Source organism: Rhodotorula graminis (genome assembly GCF_001329695.1).
Source record: "Rhodotorula graminis WP1 unplaced genomic scaffold RHOBAscaffold_3, whole genome shotgun sequence".
Taxonomy (NCBI): Eukaryota; Fungi; Basidiomycota; class Microbotryomycetes; order Sporidiobolales; family Sporidiobolaceae; genus Rhodotorula; species Rhodotorula graminis.
Window position 1 is genome coordinate 72536 of NW_017264930.1, and position 14566 is coordinate 87101.

At 67.7% G+C, this 14566-nt stretch overlaps 6 protein-coding genes across 6 annotated transcripts; 4 read left to right on the plus strand and 2 right to left on the minus strand.

Annotated features, from left to right (window-relative positions):
- Window positions 1-649: 649 nt before the first annotated feature.
- On the plus strand, window positions 650-4242 carry RHOBADRAFT_66069 (uncharacterized protein). The gene is made up of 14 exons (XM_018418858.1): window positions 650-876; window positions 948-981; window positions 1070-1134; window positions 1191-1249; window positions 1324-1620; window positions 1694-1848; window positions 1913-2114; window positions 2192-2325; window positions 2385-2625; window positions 2699-3041; window positions 3105-3117; window positions 3194-3348; window positions 3415-3539; window positions 3601-4242. Exons 1-14 carry the CDS (start codon window positions 800-802, stop codon window positions 4122-4124), a joined length of 2424 nt encoding a protein of 807 aa, XP_018272760.1. The 5' UTR covers window positions 650-799; the 3' UTR covers window positions 4125-4242.
- Window positions 4243-4327: 85 nt separating this feature from the next.
- On the minus strand, window positions 4328-5754 carry RHOBADRAFT_51713 (uncharacterized protein; the record flags this gene model as incomplete). Its single annotated transcript, XM_018415979.1, has 5 exons — window positions 4328-4726; window positions 4808-5011; window positions 5083-5101; window positions 5173-5226; window positions 5288-5754. The coding sequence occupies 5 exons, from the start codon at window positions 5752-5754 to the stop codon at window positions 4367-4369; spliced, it is 1104 nt and encodes a 367-aa protein (XP_018272761.1). The 3' UTR covers window positions 4328-4366.
- Window positions 5755-7090: 1336 nt separating this feature from the next.
- RHOBADRAFT_66070 (uncharacterized protein) lies at window positions 7091-7743 on the plus strand (the record flags this gene model as incomplete). The annotated part of the gene is made up of 1 exon (XM_018418859.1): window positions 7091-7743. A coding segment is annotated over one exon (531 nt), but the record flags the coding sequence as incomplete, so codon positions are not given.
- A 1094-nt stretch (window positions 7744-8837) lies between these two features.
- Window positions 8838-9964, plus strand: RHOBADRAFT_12154 (uncharacterized protein; the record flags this gene model as incomplete). Its single annotated transcript, XM_018412082.1, has 3 exons — window positions 8838-9218; window positions 9300-9539; window positions 9647-9964. Coding segments are annotated over 3 exons (939 nt in total), but the record flags the coding sequence as incomplete, so codon positions are not given.
- Window positions 9965-10219: 255 nt separating this feature from the next.
- RHOBADRAFT_51716 (uncharacterized protein) lies at window positions 10220-11228 on the minus strand (the record flags this gene model as incomplete). Its single annotated transcript, XM_018415980.1, has 3 exons — window positions 10220-10504; window positions 10636-10664; window positions 10757-11228. Coding segments are annotated over 3 exons (773 nt in total), but the record flags the coding sequence as incomplete, so codon positions are not given.
- A 341-nt stretch (window positions 11229-11569) lies between these two features.
- Window positions 11570-12461, plus strand: RHOBADRAFT_66071 (uncharacterized protein). Its single transcript, XM_018418860.1, has 3 exons — window positions 11570-11855; window positions 11923-12129; window positions 12190-12461. Exons 1-2 carry the CDS (start codon window positions 11649-11651, stop codon window positions 12124-12126), a joined length of 411 nt encoding a protein of 136 aa, XP_018272765.1. The 5' UTR covers window positions 11570-11648; the 3' UTR covers window positions 12127-12129; window positions 12190-12461.
- The last annotated feature ends 2105 nt before the right edge of the window (window positions 12462-14566 follow it).

Below are 14566 nucleotides of genomic sequence, written 5' to 3' on the forward strand. Positions count from 1 at the left end.
TAATCTCTGATTCCTTCGAGCTGCGCCGGTGCTCGCCAGGTTGACCTTCTGCGCGGTCGCGCAAGTCAAACCCTCGGCGACCGCCGAGTGTGCGGGCGTCTAGATTGCGCCTCGCCCGTCTCGCGCGCTCCCCGCTGTCGAGCGAACCTCGCTCAACCGAGTGTCCTGCTCGTCGGTCGCCGCTGTGTGCAAGAGGATGGATCTCTCGCTTCGCTTGCGGGTCTCTCTCTCTCGCGCTCGACCAAAGGTCAACTTGACGAGTCGGCCGGGACAGAGGCGATGAGGTAGAGCAGAGTTCCCCCTGAGCCGGCTGGCTCCCCGCTCGTCCTCGCGTCGCCTCGCTTCCCTCGCTCGCCTCGCTCGCCGTCTCGAGCTCTTTGCACGAGGGCATGCGCCGCCTCTAGAGCCTGGTCGAGTGGGTCGCACGGCAGCTCTCGCCTCTCGACGCACGCCGTCCAGCATGCACCCGAGCGACACGCACCACCGCACGGCTCGTCCTTCATCAGCCGGCGGGCCTCCTCCCCCTCCTCACACCATCTACACCCCGTACGCCTTTGCCGCCAGCCCAGTCCCCTCCTCGTATCCGTCAGCGACGTCGTCCTTCGCCCAGTACCCCTCGCAACCGCCGCCGCCGCACCACCCGCCTCGACAGAACTTCGGCACGGACGAGTCGCTCCTCCCCTCGCCCGTCAGCAGCCGCCGTACCTCGGCAACCGACCCGCACCAGCTCTCGGGCACCATTCCGTCGTCGTACCACGGCGGCCCGCAGCCCGGCGCCTGGGTCGCCGACGACAGCGACATGTTGCCCGAGGACCCGGTCTCGCCGCTCCTGCCGCCGCCGAAAATCGTCCAGAAGGCGGATCGCTCGTGCAAGAAGTGCGCCCGACCTCTCTCTCTCTCTCTTCGCCGAGTTGGGCGAGCCGTCACTGACCCTCTCGTCCGTACAGGTGCCGGGAAAGGCGAGTGCGCTGCGGTCGAGAGGTGCGTCCCCTGCCTCGCAGTCGTCCTGGCCTGCGTCCCTCTCTTTCGTTTGACCCAAAGCCTGACGCTTCCTCGAGCACGTTCGCAGTTCCCGACCTGTGCGAGGTGCAAGAAGCGGCGCGACACGTGCTCGTTCGGCGAGGGCGTCTACGTGTGCGTCCTTGTCCGCCGTGTTCCTGGAGCCCAGTCGCTCAATTGTCTTTACGCAGGGAGGACACCGTCGAAGGCTCGGACCAGCAGCGCATCGCCGATCTCGAGGGCAAAATCAGTGCGTCCCCTGTCGCGCCCTTCCGTCGTCGTCGTTTTCAGGTTGCTCACCTCGCCCCGTCGCCCGTCGCGCAGCCACGCTCCAGTCGCAGCTTCGCTCAGCAGCAACTACCTCGACGTCAGCACCCGCACCACGTCCCGTACTCGCCCCGACGTCGTCCAGCTCGAACGCGAGCGTCGTCCGCCCGTCGCTCGCGGCCGACATCTCGCGCGCCCTCACGGACCTCCTCCCGGCCGGCACCTCGTCCGTCCTCTCGGCCTTTCTCGCCGAGGAGGGCCACAGCGGCGGCATCACCCCGACGTTCGGCAACGTCGACTTTCGGCTCGCCGGGACCGGGCTCGCCCACGCCGTCACCTGCCACCTGCTCGACTGTGCGTCCCCCTGTTTCTCTCCCTGCCGCTCCCTCGAGTCGAGAACGTACCTCTGATTCTCTCTGTCGTCCAGCTGCGACTCGCGCGTGCGACTCGAAGCTGCCCGGGCTCGCCACCATCTCGTCGCACGTGCCGCTTTTGAAGGCCAACCTGCACGACCTCGCACCGCACGACCAGGTCAACGTCGCCACCTTGTGCGCTCTCGGCGCTCGTACGTCACCGCATAGCGTGCGTCTCCTTCTCTCTGCCCTCCTCGTCGAGAGCGCGTCCTGATCGTCGTTGCCGCTCGCAGGCTTTCTACGGCATCGCCTCGATCACGTCGCCCGAGGGCACGCCCGTCCCTGCGCTGTTCTCGCAAGTCGGCAACCGTCGCGAGTCGCTGTGCAAGAGCCTCGAGAAGCGCGCGCTCGAGACGGCGTGGTCGGCTGGCCTTTTCAAGACGCCGTCGTACGAGGCGGCCGAGGCGGTCGCGGCTCTCGCCGTGCTCAGCATCTGTGCGTCTCTCTCTCTCTCTCCTTGTGACTGTTTCTCCTTTGCGACGGCGTCACTGACTCGTTCGCCGCCAACGCAGACGAGGAGAACGACCTGGACGAGACGAGGTGGCTCGTGCGGCAAGCGGCGGGCCTGTTCCTCGACGTGCGGCACAACGAGATGCTCAACGGCACGTCGTCCTCGCTCGGCAAGAACGTCGGTCTCGCCGTCTTTGTGCGTCCCCTGTTTCCCCCATATCGTCGCGTACACGCACTGACCCCTCGCTCCCTCAGATGGTCGACGCTCAACTCGCCGTGCAGGGTGGTCGCCCGACCGTCATCTCGCCGCTCGAGCTGCAGGACTACTGGGCCACGTCGGGCCTCACGATCCCGGATCTCGTCAACGCGCACCTGCCCGAGCTCGTCGACGCCAAGTTGCGGTCGACCCTGTCGTTCGCCGACATCGAGTCGCTCGTCGAGACGATCCTGTTCCACGTCTACGCGTGCTATAGGGTCTTTGCGCAAGTCACGAGCCGTGCGTCCCCTCTTGCTCTCGAGGCCCGAGCGAGACGAGGCCCGACCTGACCTGGTTCGCCGTCGTCCTGCAGCTGCCCGTCGCTCGAGCTCGAACTCGGTCCTGAGCTTCGTCCGCAACCTGTGGAACCTCGTCGACCAGATCCACAACGCGATACAGCGCCTCCAGCAGCAGCTCGTCGCCATCACGGACCCGCTCGTCGGCTCGGACGGCGACCCTCGAGCCGTCGACCACGCCATCCTCCTCGTCGTGCGCGCCGACGACGTCCTCGTGCACCTTGTCGGCTACATCCACGCCTACTTGATGCGCGACCGCGACTCGGGCAAGTACGGTCCTGAGCGCGAGGGCGACCGTGAGCTTGCGCGGGCGCGAGGCGAGTCGCAGATGCGCGTGTTCAAGTGCCTCAAGCTCTTTGCGTGCGTCGCCGTGCTTCCTCCTTTGCTCCCGTCGCACACGCACTGACTCGTCGTCGCCTACAGCTTCTACTGCCAGGTCCGCTCGCCTCAAATCCCCCCTTTTCGCTCGAGTCGACGCACTGACCCTCTTTTCCCTCCTCGCCGACGAACAGCTCTACTGCAGCTCCGAGAACAAGCACAACGTCTTCCACCTCCTCATGCAGCTCGAGCCGCTCCTGCACTGGACCGAGCTCGTCGCCCTGCGCATCGGCCAACCTGGCGGGCCCCTCTCGGACGAGTTCGAGGTCAGCGAGGAGGAGGTCGAGTGGTGCGTCCTGCTCGTTCTCCTCTCTCGCTCTCTGTTTCCTCGAGCACTGAAGCTCTCGTCCACCAGGTTCCGCATGGCGCTCGAGTTGAGCCTCTTCTACTCGCCTCGACTCGCCCTCACGCTTCAAGCCCTCGTCTCGGCGCGGCAAAAGTGCATGCACAAGGCGTCGCCGGCGATGTTCCCGGTCCAAGGTGCGCCCAAGGATGGTCCTCCCCTTTCCTCGAGCGTGACTGATCCCTCGCCCGCCCACAGCTGCGCCCGTGTTCGCCCCTCCTGCCCCTCCTCCCTCGAACCTCTCGATGCCGCACGCCTCGTTGCACGACCCTTCCCTCACCTCGCCTGCCGCCGCCAACGACAACGTGCGCTACCCGTACTCGCCGGCGAACACGCCCTTCAACGTCGGCGGACCCGTGTCGGCGCTGCAGCATGGCGGCCCGACCCACTTGCCCTCGACCTCGTCGTCCTCGTCGACGCCGCACCCCTTCTCGTTCAGCCAGCACCCGCCGACGCACATGTCGTCGTCGTCGTCGTCGTCGATGCCGCAGGCTGGGCCGATGATGGTCGGGCAGGAAGGGTTCGCCAACGGCGCGGCCGACGACCTGTCGGGCAGCACGACGCCGGCCGACGTGCGGAGCGCGTTCCAGTCGGTCGACTGGGCCGACCTGTCGCTGACGCCGGCGCCGGCGACGGCGGCGAGCGACGGGAGCGCCGGCTCGACCGAGGGGTGGGCCCAGGTCGGCGGCGGCGGCGGCGCGAGGCCGAGGTCGTCGGGCTGAGGGGTCCGAGCGGCGCTTTTCGGGAGACAGGCTCTCCCACGCAGCTTCTGTTGGAGCGTCGACCTCTCCTCTTTCTCTCCCTCTCTCGCCTGTACATGGTCTGCAACTCGTTCGCCCGCACCCGCTGTGTCGTTCTCCCAGAGTGTTTTGTCTCGCTCAAGCTCTTCTTCTGTCCTCGAAGCTCGCATCCTCGCTCGCGAGTAGAGAGCGCAACATCGTGGCGAGACGCTGTTGCAGCTGCGCTACCGGACCCTCCTCCAGCTGCCGTGCACGAACCTGCGCGTGCACCCCCACTGCTCGGCCCGGTTCTGCATCTCGCGCTCGACCACCTCGACGCCTCCCTCGAGCACAACCACATTCCTGCCCTCGCTCCTCCGCTCGGCATTGACGGCCTCGACGGCCCCGTCGACGAGCGTGCGCACGTCGTCGGCCGTGAAGAAGTACGTGAGCGTGTTGTCGCCGCGGCGGTAGAGCGGGAGCGAGTCGGACAGGAGGGACGGGTTGGCGGCGTACGACGCCGAGGGGAGCGAGTGGAACCGCAGCTGGGCCGCGTCGTGCAGGGCGTAGTCGCGGAAGAGGAGGGAGCCGCCGGGCGCGAGGAGCTGCGGGCGCGAGCAGGCAGGGTGAGCGAGGTGGCTCAAGGATGAGTCGGCCCACTAGGTGAGAGAGGGAGAGAGACGCACCGACACGAGCGTCTGCATCGCCTTGGCCTGCTTGGCCGGGTCGAGCGCCGACAGGACAAAGACGGCCGAGACAAAGTCGAACTCGAGGACGGGCTCGCCGAATTCTGGCGGCGGCTGGGCAAGCTTGCCATCGAGGACGGCTCGAGGCGCAGTAAGATCGTGCTGGAAGATGTGGCAGTGCACTGGATCGTGGTTGGCGTTGCTCTGTTGCGCGAGGGGAAGAGAGAGTCAGGTGCGCTGCCGAGGTACGCCTCGAGGAGAGTTTGCGGGCGTACCAGGGTGAGCTCGACAGCTCTGTGGTCGACGAAGAGCGATAGTCAGTCCGCTATGCTGCGTTTCGGCGAGAGAGGAGGACGAGGGCTCACTTTTTGGCAAAGTCGAAGGCGACAAAGCGAGCCGACGGGTACTGCTCGAGGAGGCTGCGGACGGCGCAGAGTGTCAGTGCGCGTTGGGCCCCATGACAGAGAGCGGTGGACGCACGGATAGATGAAGGCACCGGTCCCGCAGCCGACCTCCAGCACCGCCTTGCCCTTGCCCTTGGCCCGACTGCCGCTCGTCGAGTCGCCCAGCTCGTCGGCGTCATGGCCCGCCGCCGCGTTGCCGAGCGCTGCGAGCTGTGGCCACTCGCGCAATGTCCAGTGGCGGTCCTTGAAGAACGGGGTGGCGGCGTGGTGCTTGTAGAACTGGTTCCACTGCTTGCCGGCGGTCGAGAAGAGCTTGTCGACAAAGCGCGGCTCTGCGGCCTTGTTGTTGCGGGCGAGGATCTCGTCGGTGGTGCCCTCGAGGACGATGCGCGGCTTGCGCGCCTTCTTTGGCGCGCTGGTCGGGGTCGAGGTCGAGTCGAACGCTGGAGCTGATGATGAGGATGGCGGAGGTGAGGTCGAGGTGGATGCGGCCGGCTGGTCGTTGGCCCTAGTCAGAGGTGCCATGTCGAGCTTCTGGGCCATCTCAGCAGCGATGCAGAGCTGTGTAGCCCGAGCTGATGAGGCTGAGCCGGACGAGCTCCCTTGCCTCACCGCTTGCTCCTCGCCCGCTCTCGTTCGCTCGCGCAGAAGCACGGTCAGACAGTGCACAGCTGCATTGCAGTGCGGAGCGCATCCGTGCGACTCGACCTGCTCCCTCGCCGCAGCTGTCGCCTCGGCGTCCGCTCCTCAGCTCCTCGGCGCACGGCGCGACCAGCCTGAGAGCAGTGCTCGATCGCGCTCGACAGTCTGCACAACGCGACGCGGAGGCCGACCGAGCGATGTGCCCCTGTCCGCCGGCGACGGTCCTGCTTGTCCGCGGAGCGTCCGCTGCTGCCCGTTCGCCGCTCGCTTCCTCTGCCTGCTCGATGCTCTCGACGCCTGTGTCGACAAGGTTGGACGACGTGGACGAGCAGCGTTCAAGCTATGGTGGTGCGTCCACATCTCTCTCCCTCTCGAGCTCGTCGGCCTCGCCCCTCCTCGTCGCCCCACCTGCCCTTGACCGTTCCTCTGTCCCGCCAACCGTTCAGCTCGACGACCCTGCCCTAACTTGATACGAGGCAAGGCTCCTCCCGCACAAAGGACGCAGTACTGACGGCTCGCCCGCCTGCAGTTCATCCCGACCCCTTGCCTCCCGTGCCAGCTCGCGTGTGGCTGGATCTGCACGATCAAGGGCTGGGTTGTACTCGAGTCGCTCCTTCTCGCAGGTGTGCGTCCACCTTTCCTTGTGTGCGCGGCTTGGACCCGACACTGACTGCGTCTCGAGCCGGTCGCCCCGTTCCTCCCCTCCCAGACCTACTTCGCGGCCGCCTACGTTCTGCGCGAGCTCGTCTTTCCGCCGCTCAAGGACCTGTTCGAGAACTTCCTCGTCTATCAGGTGCGCCCCCACTCCTTTCGTCGTCCGAATCGTCGAGTCGCACTGACCTTTCTCGTCTGCGACAGGTCCTCAAAGATCCGCTCGGCACCTGGATCGCCGACGTCAAGGTCCTCTTCTACGGCTGCATGCTCTACGTCGCCGTTGGTGTCGCAGGACTGGTCGGCGCCATCCTCCAGATCCAGATCTTGCTGTGGGCGTGAGTGCCGTCCCTCCTCGTCGGCAGTTTCAGCACTCGACCGCCTGTCGTGCCTCTCTCGACCCGGTACTGACAGCGCGCTCTCTCACAGATACGCGATATATCTGCTCGTCACGCTCGGGCTCAACGCCAAGAAGCTGTGGGACGTTCTTCAGGTGCGCCGCTCTCGTTCCGCTCCTCTCTCGCCGTCCTCGGCCCCCACGAGACTGACCCAGAGCTCCCTCCAGAGCATTCTCGGCGCACTAGATGGGCTCAAGAAGGCGTGCGGCATCGTGTCGGCGCCGTTCGGCGGTGACTGCGACGCGTTCTTCCGCAAGCTCGACTACGTGAGCCCTCGTCGCTCCGTCCTCGAGCCCCTCGCGCCGCTCACTGACACACACCCTCTCGCAGTTCATGTACGGCGGCGCCGGCTTCGTCTTCCTGTGCCAGGCCCTCACCCTCATCTGCGTCCTGGTCCTCATCCGCCGCACGTACAAAAAGACGCAGTCGCTCCTGTGGACCTTCTGCGGGCACACGTGCGGCGGCTCGCGCCGCTCGTCGAGCAACGACCTCGAGCAGGCGATCCCGCTCGGTCGGCGGCGACGAGGCGCAGCGAGGGCGCTCCTTCGCGTCGAGCCGGCGCTCGTCGACGGCCAGGCGGCACCAGCGCCGCCGTCGGTGCGCGAGCGCGTCGCCGCCCTGCCCCGCTCGTCGTTCGAGCTCGAGCGCAGGTCGCCGAGAAGCGCTCGGCGCGACCATGCGGGCGCTGCGCGAGAGCGCGTCGAGCTCGCCTCACTTGAGAAGGCCGAGGCTCGTGCGTCGGCGGCGCGAGGACGGCGGGTACCGCGCGCTGTCGCTGCTCGAGGCTAGCGCAGGTGCGAGCGGTGGGGAGTGGAGGACGGTCACGCGGCCACAGGAGGACTATCGGACGGCGCGAGGGAGGACGCAGGCGGGCGCGGAACCGAGGCGGCGGGGTCGCCGCGCGAGCCATGCGGGCGGTGCGCCAGGCGCACGTTCGGCGGCGGACCACGGGTTCGACCGTGCGGGACGGCAGCAGCGATGCGTGCGCTAAGGAGGAGGACGGTGCCGCAGAGGGAAGCGGCGAGGACGAGTGGGGAACCGGCTAGTCGGTCGAGGTCTAAATTCGGTCCGTTGCCCGAGTCTCACGCTCTTCCTCCTCCTCGCGTGCCGTCCTGACCCAGCTTAGCGCGTCGCTCCTGCAGATCGCCTGCCCTCGCATCAGCTCTCGCGTTCGGCGGGCGGCGGGCGCCCCAGCTCTGCCGCTCGTCGCGCACCCCCACCTCGTCGTCCTCGCACGCGATCGGGCGTCGCGCATGCCTTCGAGCCCGACTCGCTAGCTCGCCTGTACCGCACCGCTCTCAGCGAGTAGCGCCAACCGTCGGCGCTGTCACCGTGCGGGCGCGCCGTCGGCTGATACGAGCTCGCGTCGACCTCGTCAATGCGCCGCTCGTCGTCCCCGTCCTCCTCTCTTCCTTCCTTCACTCTCCCTTTCGCACACCTTCCTCCTCCTCGTCCTCCTCGACATCATGAAGACCGGGTCCTTTGCCGCCGCCGCCGCCGTCGCCTCGGTGGCGCTCCTCCCTTCGGCCACCGCCGCGCCCGTCGACGGCACGCTCGCGATCCCGCTCCAGAAGCGCGGCGCCGACAACGAGAACCTCCAGCTCGTCAAGCGCGACGGCGTCGTCAACTGGGCCGCCTTCGACTCGCACGTCGCCCGCGTCAAGGGCAAGTACGAGACGACGGCCAAGATCTACGAGGACAAGATGGGCCGCAAGCCTGTCCAGAAGGCGCCGCAGCGCTTCTCGGCGTCCGACTCGAGCGCCGCCGAGCCCGACCTGCGCAAGCGCGACGGCGACGAGGTCAAGCTCGAGAAGCGCGCGTCGACCGGCTCGGTCCCGCTCACCGACTACCAGGAGACCCGTGCGTCCGGCTCTTTCTCTCTTCCTCTTTCCCTTTTCGCCTCGCCCTGACGACCTCCTCGTCGCTCACGCAGTCTGGGCTGGTAGCCTGACGATCGGCACGCCGGCCAAGAGCTTCCTCATCGACTTCGACACGGGCTCGAGCGACCTTTGGGTCCCGTCGGCCTCGTGCACCTCGGCGCCCTGCGCGCCGCACCAGAAGTACTCGGCGTCGTCGTCGTCGACGTCCAAGTTTGTTTCCGGGCAGAAGTTGATGATCAGCTACGGCGACGGCTCGACGACCTCGGGCGACGTCTACACCGACACGGTCACGATCGGCGGCCTGACGGCGACGAACCAGAAGATGGGCGCCGCGACGACGCTCTCGGACAGCTGGGCCGACGACCCCGAGGACGGCCTCATGGGCATGGCGTACCAGTCCCTCTCGTCGCTCAACAGCGCTCCCGTGTTCCAGACGGTGCGCTCCCTCTCCTCCTCTCGTTCCCCTCCTCCCCGGCCGGGCCCTCACTGACTGTGTTCAACTCTCCCTCGCGTGCAGCTCGTGTCGCAGGGCAAGGTCTCGTCGCCGTCGTTCTCGTTCAAGCTCTCGTCGAGCGGCGCCGAGCTGTTCCTCGGCGGCATGAACACGGCCAACTTTGTCTCGGGCTCGACGACGTACGCGCCCGTCATCCAGCAGGCGTACTGGACCGTCGCCGGCCAGGTCCTCGTCAACGGCAAGCAGGTGACGAGCGTCGGCACGATCTCGTCCGTCATCGACACGGGCACGACCCTCGTCGTCGTGCGTCCCCTTCTCTCTCTCTCTCTTCCTCTCTCTCTCTTCCTTGTGGTCCCTGGTCAACTGCATCGAGCGCGCGTACTGACACCCCGTCCCTCTCTCGCGCACAGGCCCCGACCAGCGACGCTGCCTCGTTCTGGGCCGCGGTCCCGAACTCTGCGTCGTACGGCAACGGGTACTACACGTTCCCGTGCTCGCAGACGACGACCGTCTCGTTCCGGTTCGGCGGCTCGACGGTGGCGTGGCCCATGTCGGCGTCGTCGCTCAGCCTCGGCCGCGTGTCGTCCGGCTCGACCCGCTGCGTCGGCAGCATCGTCGGCCAGGACCTCGGCATCGATGGCTGGATCGTCGGTGACGCGTTCCTGCGCAACGTCTACACGACGTTCGACCTCGGCAACAACCGCGTCGGCTTCTCCAAGCTTCGCTGAGCGGCTCGCGCTTCGCCCAGGAGGCGTTCTCCTCCCCTCCCTCCCTCCTCCAAACCCTGAACATACCCCTTCCTGCGCCTCTTTCTCCTTCTCTCTGGGTCTCGTATTCGAGCGACGTCGCTGCCGGCGTCTGCAAAAAGTCTGTTTCGTGCCTCGTCGTCGCTGTGCGCCGCCTCGCGAGTCGAAGAGCTCGAGCCTCTCCTCGACGAGTCGCGCCTGCTCGAGAGGACAAGCAACAGTGTGAGAGTACAACGACGAGGTGCTACGTCTATGCGAGAGACTGTCTAGAAAGCCAACTCGTCCATCGGCCGCTCGACCTTGTCGACGCTCGGGCCTCCCTCGCGCTCGACGCCAATCTCGACCCTCGGTCCGCCCCTCGCTCGCCGCCGCGCCGTCTTGCCGCCGTCGTCCTCGTCAGATGTGGCTGGCGGCTCGTCGCCGTTGAGCGCCGCCTCCTCCTCGGCCTCGCGTCGCCGGTCCTCGTCTTCCTCCTTGAGCTGCCGCCGGATCGACTTCCAGTCCGGGTGCAGGTCGCGCCAGCTGCGTACGACGGGTGCGAGGGAACGGGGTGCGAGAGTTAGCGCTAGGGAGGGAGGGACGGGCGGGCGCGCGAGGCTGGGGCGAGGGGAGGAGGCGCGCGAGGGAGGGTACGAGAGCGAGAGGGGACGCACGTCTTCTCCTCCTCCCACCACATCGTGACCTGCGACAGGACCCGCCGACAGGCAACAGGAGTCAGTGCCTCGTTGAGGGAGCTCGGGAGAGAGAGAGAGAGAGAGAGAGCCAGCGACGCACGACGCACTCGAGCGCGCACCCCTCGTTACAGCACTCGTCCGGGCCCGGCTCCCTCGGTGGACCGTCCCGCAGCGCAGCCTCCTTGATGGCCTTGATGCGGCCCTCGTCGTGCGTGCCGCGCTTGAGGAGGCGCTGGAAGTAGGCCGAGCGCGCAAAGGCGGGGTCGTCGAGGTCGGTCGCGGCTGCGGGTGCGGGCGTGGGTGCGGCGGAGGGAGGTGCGGGTGGAGGTGCTGGCGAGGAAGGCGCAGTGGGCGAGTCGGATGGTGTCGCGCCGGCGGGCGACGAGGACGCGGTCGACGACGAGGCGGTGGACGAGACGACGTTGGCGAGGGACCCGAGGAGCGAGCCGAACATGGCGCAGAGCTGCTTCGAGATGCTCTGGCGGCCAAGTACAGGCCCGCAAGTCGGCTGTGTTGGCCTGCTCGCGGCGGTGCTCGAGGCGATCCGAGTTGGCGGGGTCGACAGGAGGGCGGCGACGACGGCGCACTGGCTAAGCGCTTTCGCCTGGGCACTCGGGCGCTCTCGTGAAGAGGCTGGACGGGCACGCGAGAGCGGCAGCGGTCGCTGGCGAGGGTAGAGAGCTCGACGGCGATGAAGGCGCGCGACGAGGCGATGAGAGCATTGCCGCGTCCGAGAGCGCGATTGGTGCAGGGTAGGTCACTTGCAAGCTACTATGGACCGTCCTTGCTCTTCTAGCTAGCCCGCCTGAGCGGTGAGCCGGACGGGAGAGCTCGCCGTCATCCGTCGCCATCTCTCTTCTCGACCACTCGCTCTGTGCATCGCCGACACGCTCAAATCGACAGCTGAGCGACTCGTACACCTCGCCAGTCCTACACACTACGACCCGGGCCAGGCCGCACCCTCGCGCCTAGCTTGCCCGCGCCGCCGTCGCATGCCGCCGCGTCCACCTCTCCGCCTCCCGACCCTCACCCTCTTCACAAAGGAGGGCGGCTCGTGCAGCCTGTGCGACGTCGCCAAGATCGACCTCAAGCACGTCGCCGCCACCGCACCCTTCCACCTGCGCCTGTACGACATCTCGCGCCAGCCGGGCCTCGACGACCTCGAGTACGAGCGCACCGCCTGGAGGCGCCTGTACCAGGTCCGTCTCGCCCTCTATCTCCCACTACCCTGTACCTCGAGCTCATGAGATCCCGCACGCCCCGCAGTACGACATCCCCGTCGTGCACTACAGCATCGACGACTCGCTCGACGCGCTCGCTGGCAGGAAAGGTCGCGGCGGCCGCGTGATGAAGCACCGCATCGACAAGGCCAAGCTCGCACAACTCGTCCGACAATGGACCGACGAGATGAACCGCATCGAGAGCTCGGCAGAGAGGAACGTGACGAGGGACGACGAGACGAGCCGCTAGCAGGTGCGCCCTCTCTTTCCCCTTCTCGATTTCGTTCCTCTGGCTGACTCTGTCCTCACACAGCCTCCAAACGTCCAGCAGAAGACGACATCGACGAGCCGGCGGCCAAGCGCGCACGTTCCGACTCGCGCCCGACCACCCCGACCTCTCCTCCTCGCGCACCTCTCGACCACGGCCACAACGACGGCGACGACGACGGCCCGCCACTCTTTCTCGTCACGGCCTCGCCGTCCGCCATCGTCGACGACTCGCACTATGCCTCGTTCGGCCTCGGCTTCTCGTACGACTACCTCCCCTCGACAGCCTCGACCCTCGAAATCCTCGGCGAGCGCGCCAGCCCTCCTCCCTCGACACTCAACTCGCCTCTCGACGCCGACGCCACCGCTCCTCCTCCGACTATCCTCAACCACCTCGTCCCGCAACGCGCCTGCTTCAATTGCGGCTCGCCGACGCACTCGGTCCGCGACTGCCCGTTCCGCCACGACCCGTCGACCATCTCGGCCGCGCGCGCCGCCTACGCCGCCTCGCGCGGCACGACGGCGAGCTCGATGCCGCGCCTGAGCGCCGGCGCCGCCCCGCCGTCGACGCGCGAGCGCCTCGTCGCGCTCGTCGACCGGTTCCGGCCGGGCGAGGTGAGCGCCGAGCTGCGGGCCGCGCTCGGGCTCGGCGGGGAGGCGGGCAGGTTCGAGACGAGCGCGTACGAGTGGGTGCGGAGGATGGTGAGAGAGGGGTACCCGAGGGGGTGGACGAGGCGCGAAAGGGAGCAAGGTGCGCCCGCGACTTCCTTTCTCTGTCGGTCGACGGCCGCTGTCGAGGTTGGCCCTCACTGACTAGTTCTGTGTTTTGGTGCGCACGCAGATCCTCTCACGCTCATGCGGGAACGAGTGCTGCGCGTCACGCAAGCCGAGGCGGACGAGGAGGTGACCGACCTTGACGATGTCGACGACCTCGCCGTCTGGGGCGCCGACGAGCAGGACGACCCCGGCTCGCCGTCGCCCGACCGCTCGACGTCGCCGCCACCGTCGCGCACTACAGCCTCGTCGCCACCGCCTCCACCGCCGCCGCCGCCGAGTGCCCCACCACCTCCTCCTCCCCCAGACGACGTACCTCCTCCTCCTCCTGGCACACCGCCGCCGCAGCCACCTCCTCCCCCGCCTGTCGAGCCACCACCTCCCCTTCCGCTCTCGCCCCTCCCGCCACTGCTCCACCTCGTCGACTACCGCACCTCGCTGTTCGATTCTCGCACGCACTGGGTCGCCTGGCGCGCGAGCGACGCGCACGAGGCGCTCGCGAGGGTGCCGCCAGACGAGCAGCTCGTGCGGCGCCGGATCGAGGAGGGCGAGAGGGCGAGGGCGGCGCGCGAGCGGGAGCGCGAGGAGCGGGAGCGGGCGCAGGGCGAGGAAGGGGGCGAGGAGGAGATGGACTTTGGGGGCGAGAGCAGCGACGGTGGGTCGGCGTGAGGGCGTCGGTGGGTCGGCGTCGACGATTGCGAGGCGCTCGTGTGCCGTTGCGGCTGTTAGGGGGGAGCTGCGTGCGAGAAGGTCGGCGCGCGAGGTCGATTAGCTACGCTTGTGTTTGAGCATAGACGACCGTTTGTATTCGCCTCTCGAGCTCCTCACTCGGCTCCCAGCCTCCCGCTGTTCTGGACGAGGCAGCCTCCTCGGCTCGACGTTGCGTCGGCCAAGCGAGCGAAGCTCAAGCAAGAGCTTCTCGGGCTTGCTGCGGCCTCTCTTGCGCGCCGCGCTGTTTGGCGACTCGTCGGACAGTCGACGCACCCGGGTCACGCGGCCGGCGAGCGCTCCAGCCTGTCCCCGCTTGCGGATCGCTCCGTCGCTCTCGATTGCCCGCGCTGTTTCGCCTCTCGCATTTGTCGTACACCTTCGAGCGGAAGAGCAGAGACAGCTTGGCTTGACGGTAGACGCACAGGCAGACGCTCTGACTTCTCTCGCCTGCGCACAGGAGAGAGAGCCTCCTCAAGACGAGGCCCGTGCACGATGGAGGGAGACGGCGCATTGCCGATTCAGGGAGGGCGTGTGCGCCGTGGGGGGGACGAACACATTCCGGAACGGACGGCCGGAGTCCGAAGCGACCAATCTGAGCGTGCCGCATTGACCTCGTCTGCCGCCGGCTCGCGGCTCGCCTGCGACCGCGCTCGGAAGGGACCGCAGCTCTCTCGCAACGAGCGCGCCCTTTCCCCACTTTGGGTCGGGCGGAAGGAGTGACGGCGCGACCGAGTTTGACGCAAGCCCAGGGCAGAACGCGCGGCGCGCAAGGGTCGGAGCCCCTCGCACGGCGGCAAGGTGGGGAAAGGGGAGCCTCACTCATCGAGAAGGACTCAGCGCGGCGAGCCACACCTGGGGCCGGCGAGCGCTCCCACTGCTTTGCTCTTCCCTCCCTCACCTCGAACTTGCTCGCCGCGTCCTCGCCTCGCTCGCTCGAA

Bases quoted from the DNA above. Each gene is read 5' to 3' on its own strand.
- RHOBADRAFT_66069 (XM_018418858.1), top strand. From the start codon at position 800: ATGTTGCCCGAGGACCCGGTCTCGCCGCTCCTGCCGCCGCCGAAAATC. The intron at 982-1,069 runs GTGCGTCCCCTG...GCACGTTCGCAG, and splicing joins GAGTGCGCTGCGGTCGAGAG to TTCCCGACCTGTGCGAGGTG. The intron at 2,326-2,384 runs GTGCGTCCCCTG...TCGCTCCCTCAG, and splicing joins ACGTCGGTCTCGCCGTCTTT to ATGGTCGACGCTCAACTCGC.
- RHOBADRAFT_66071 (XM_018418860.1), top strand. From the start codon at position 11,649: ATGCCGCCGCGTCCACCTCTCCGCCTCCCGACCCTCACCCTCTTCACA. The intron at 11,856-11,922 runs GTCCGTCTCGCC...CACGCCCCGCAG, and splicing joins CCTGGAGGCGCCTGTACCAG to TACGACATCCCCGTCGTGCA.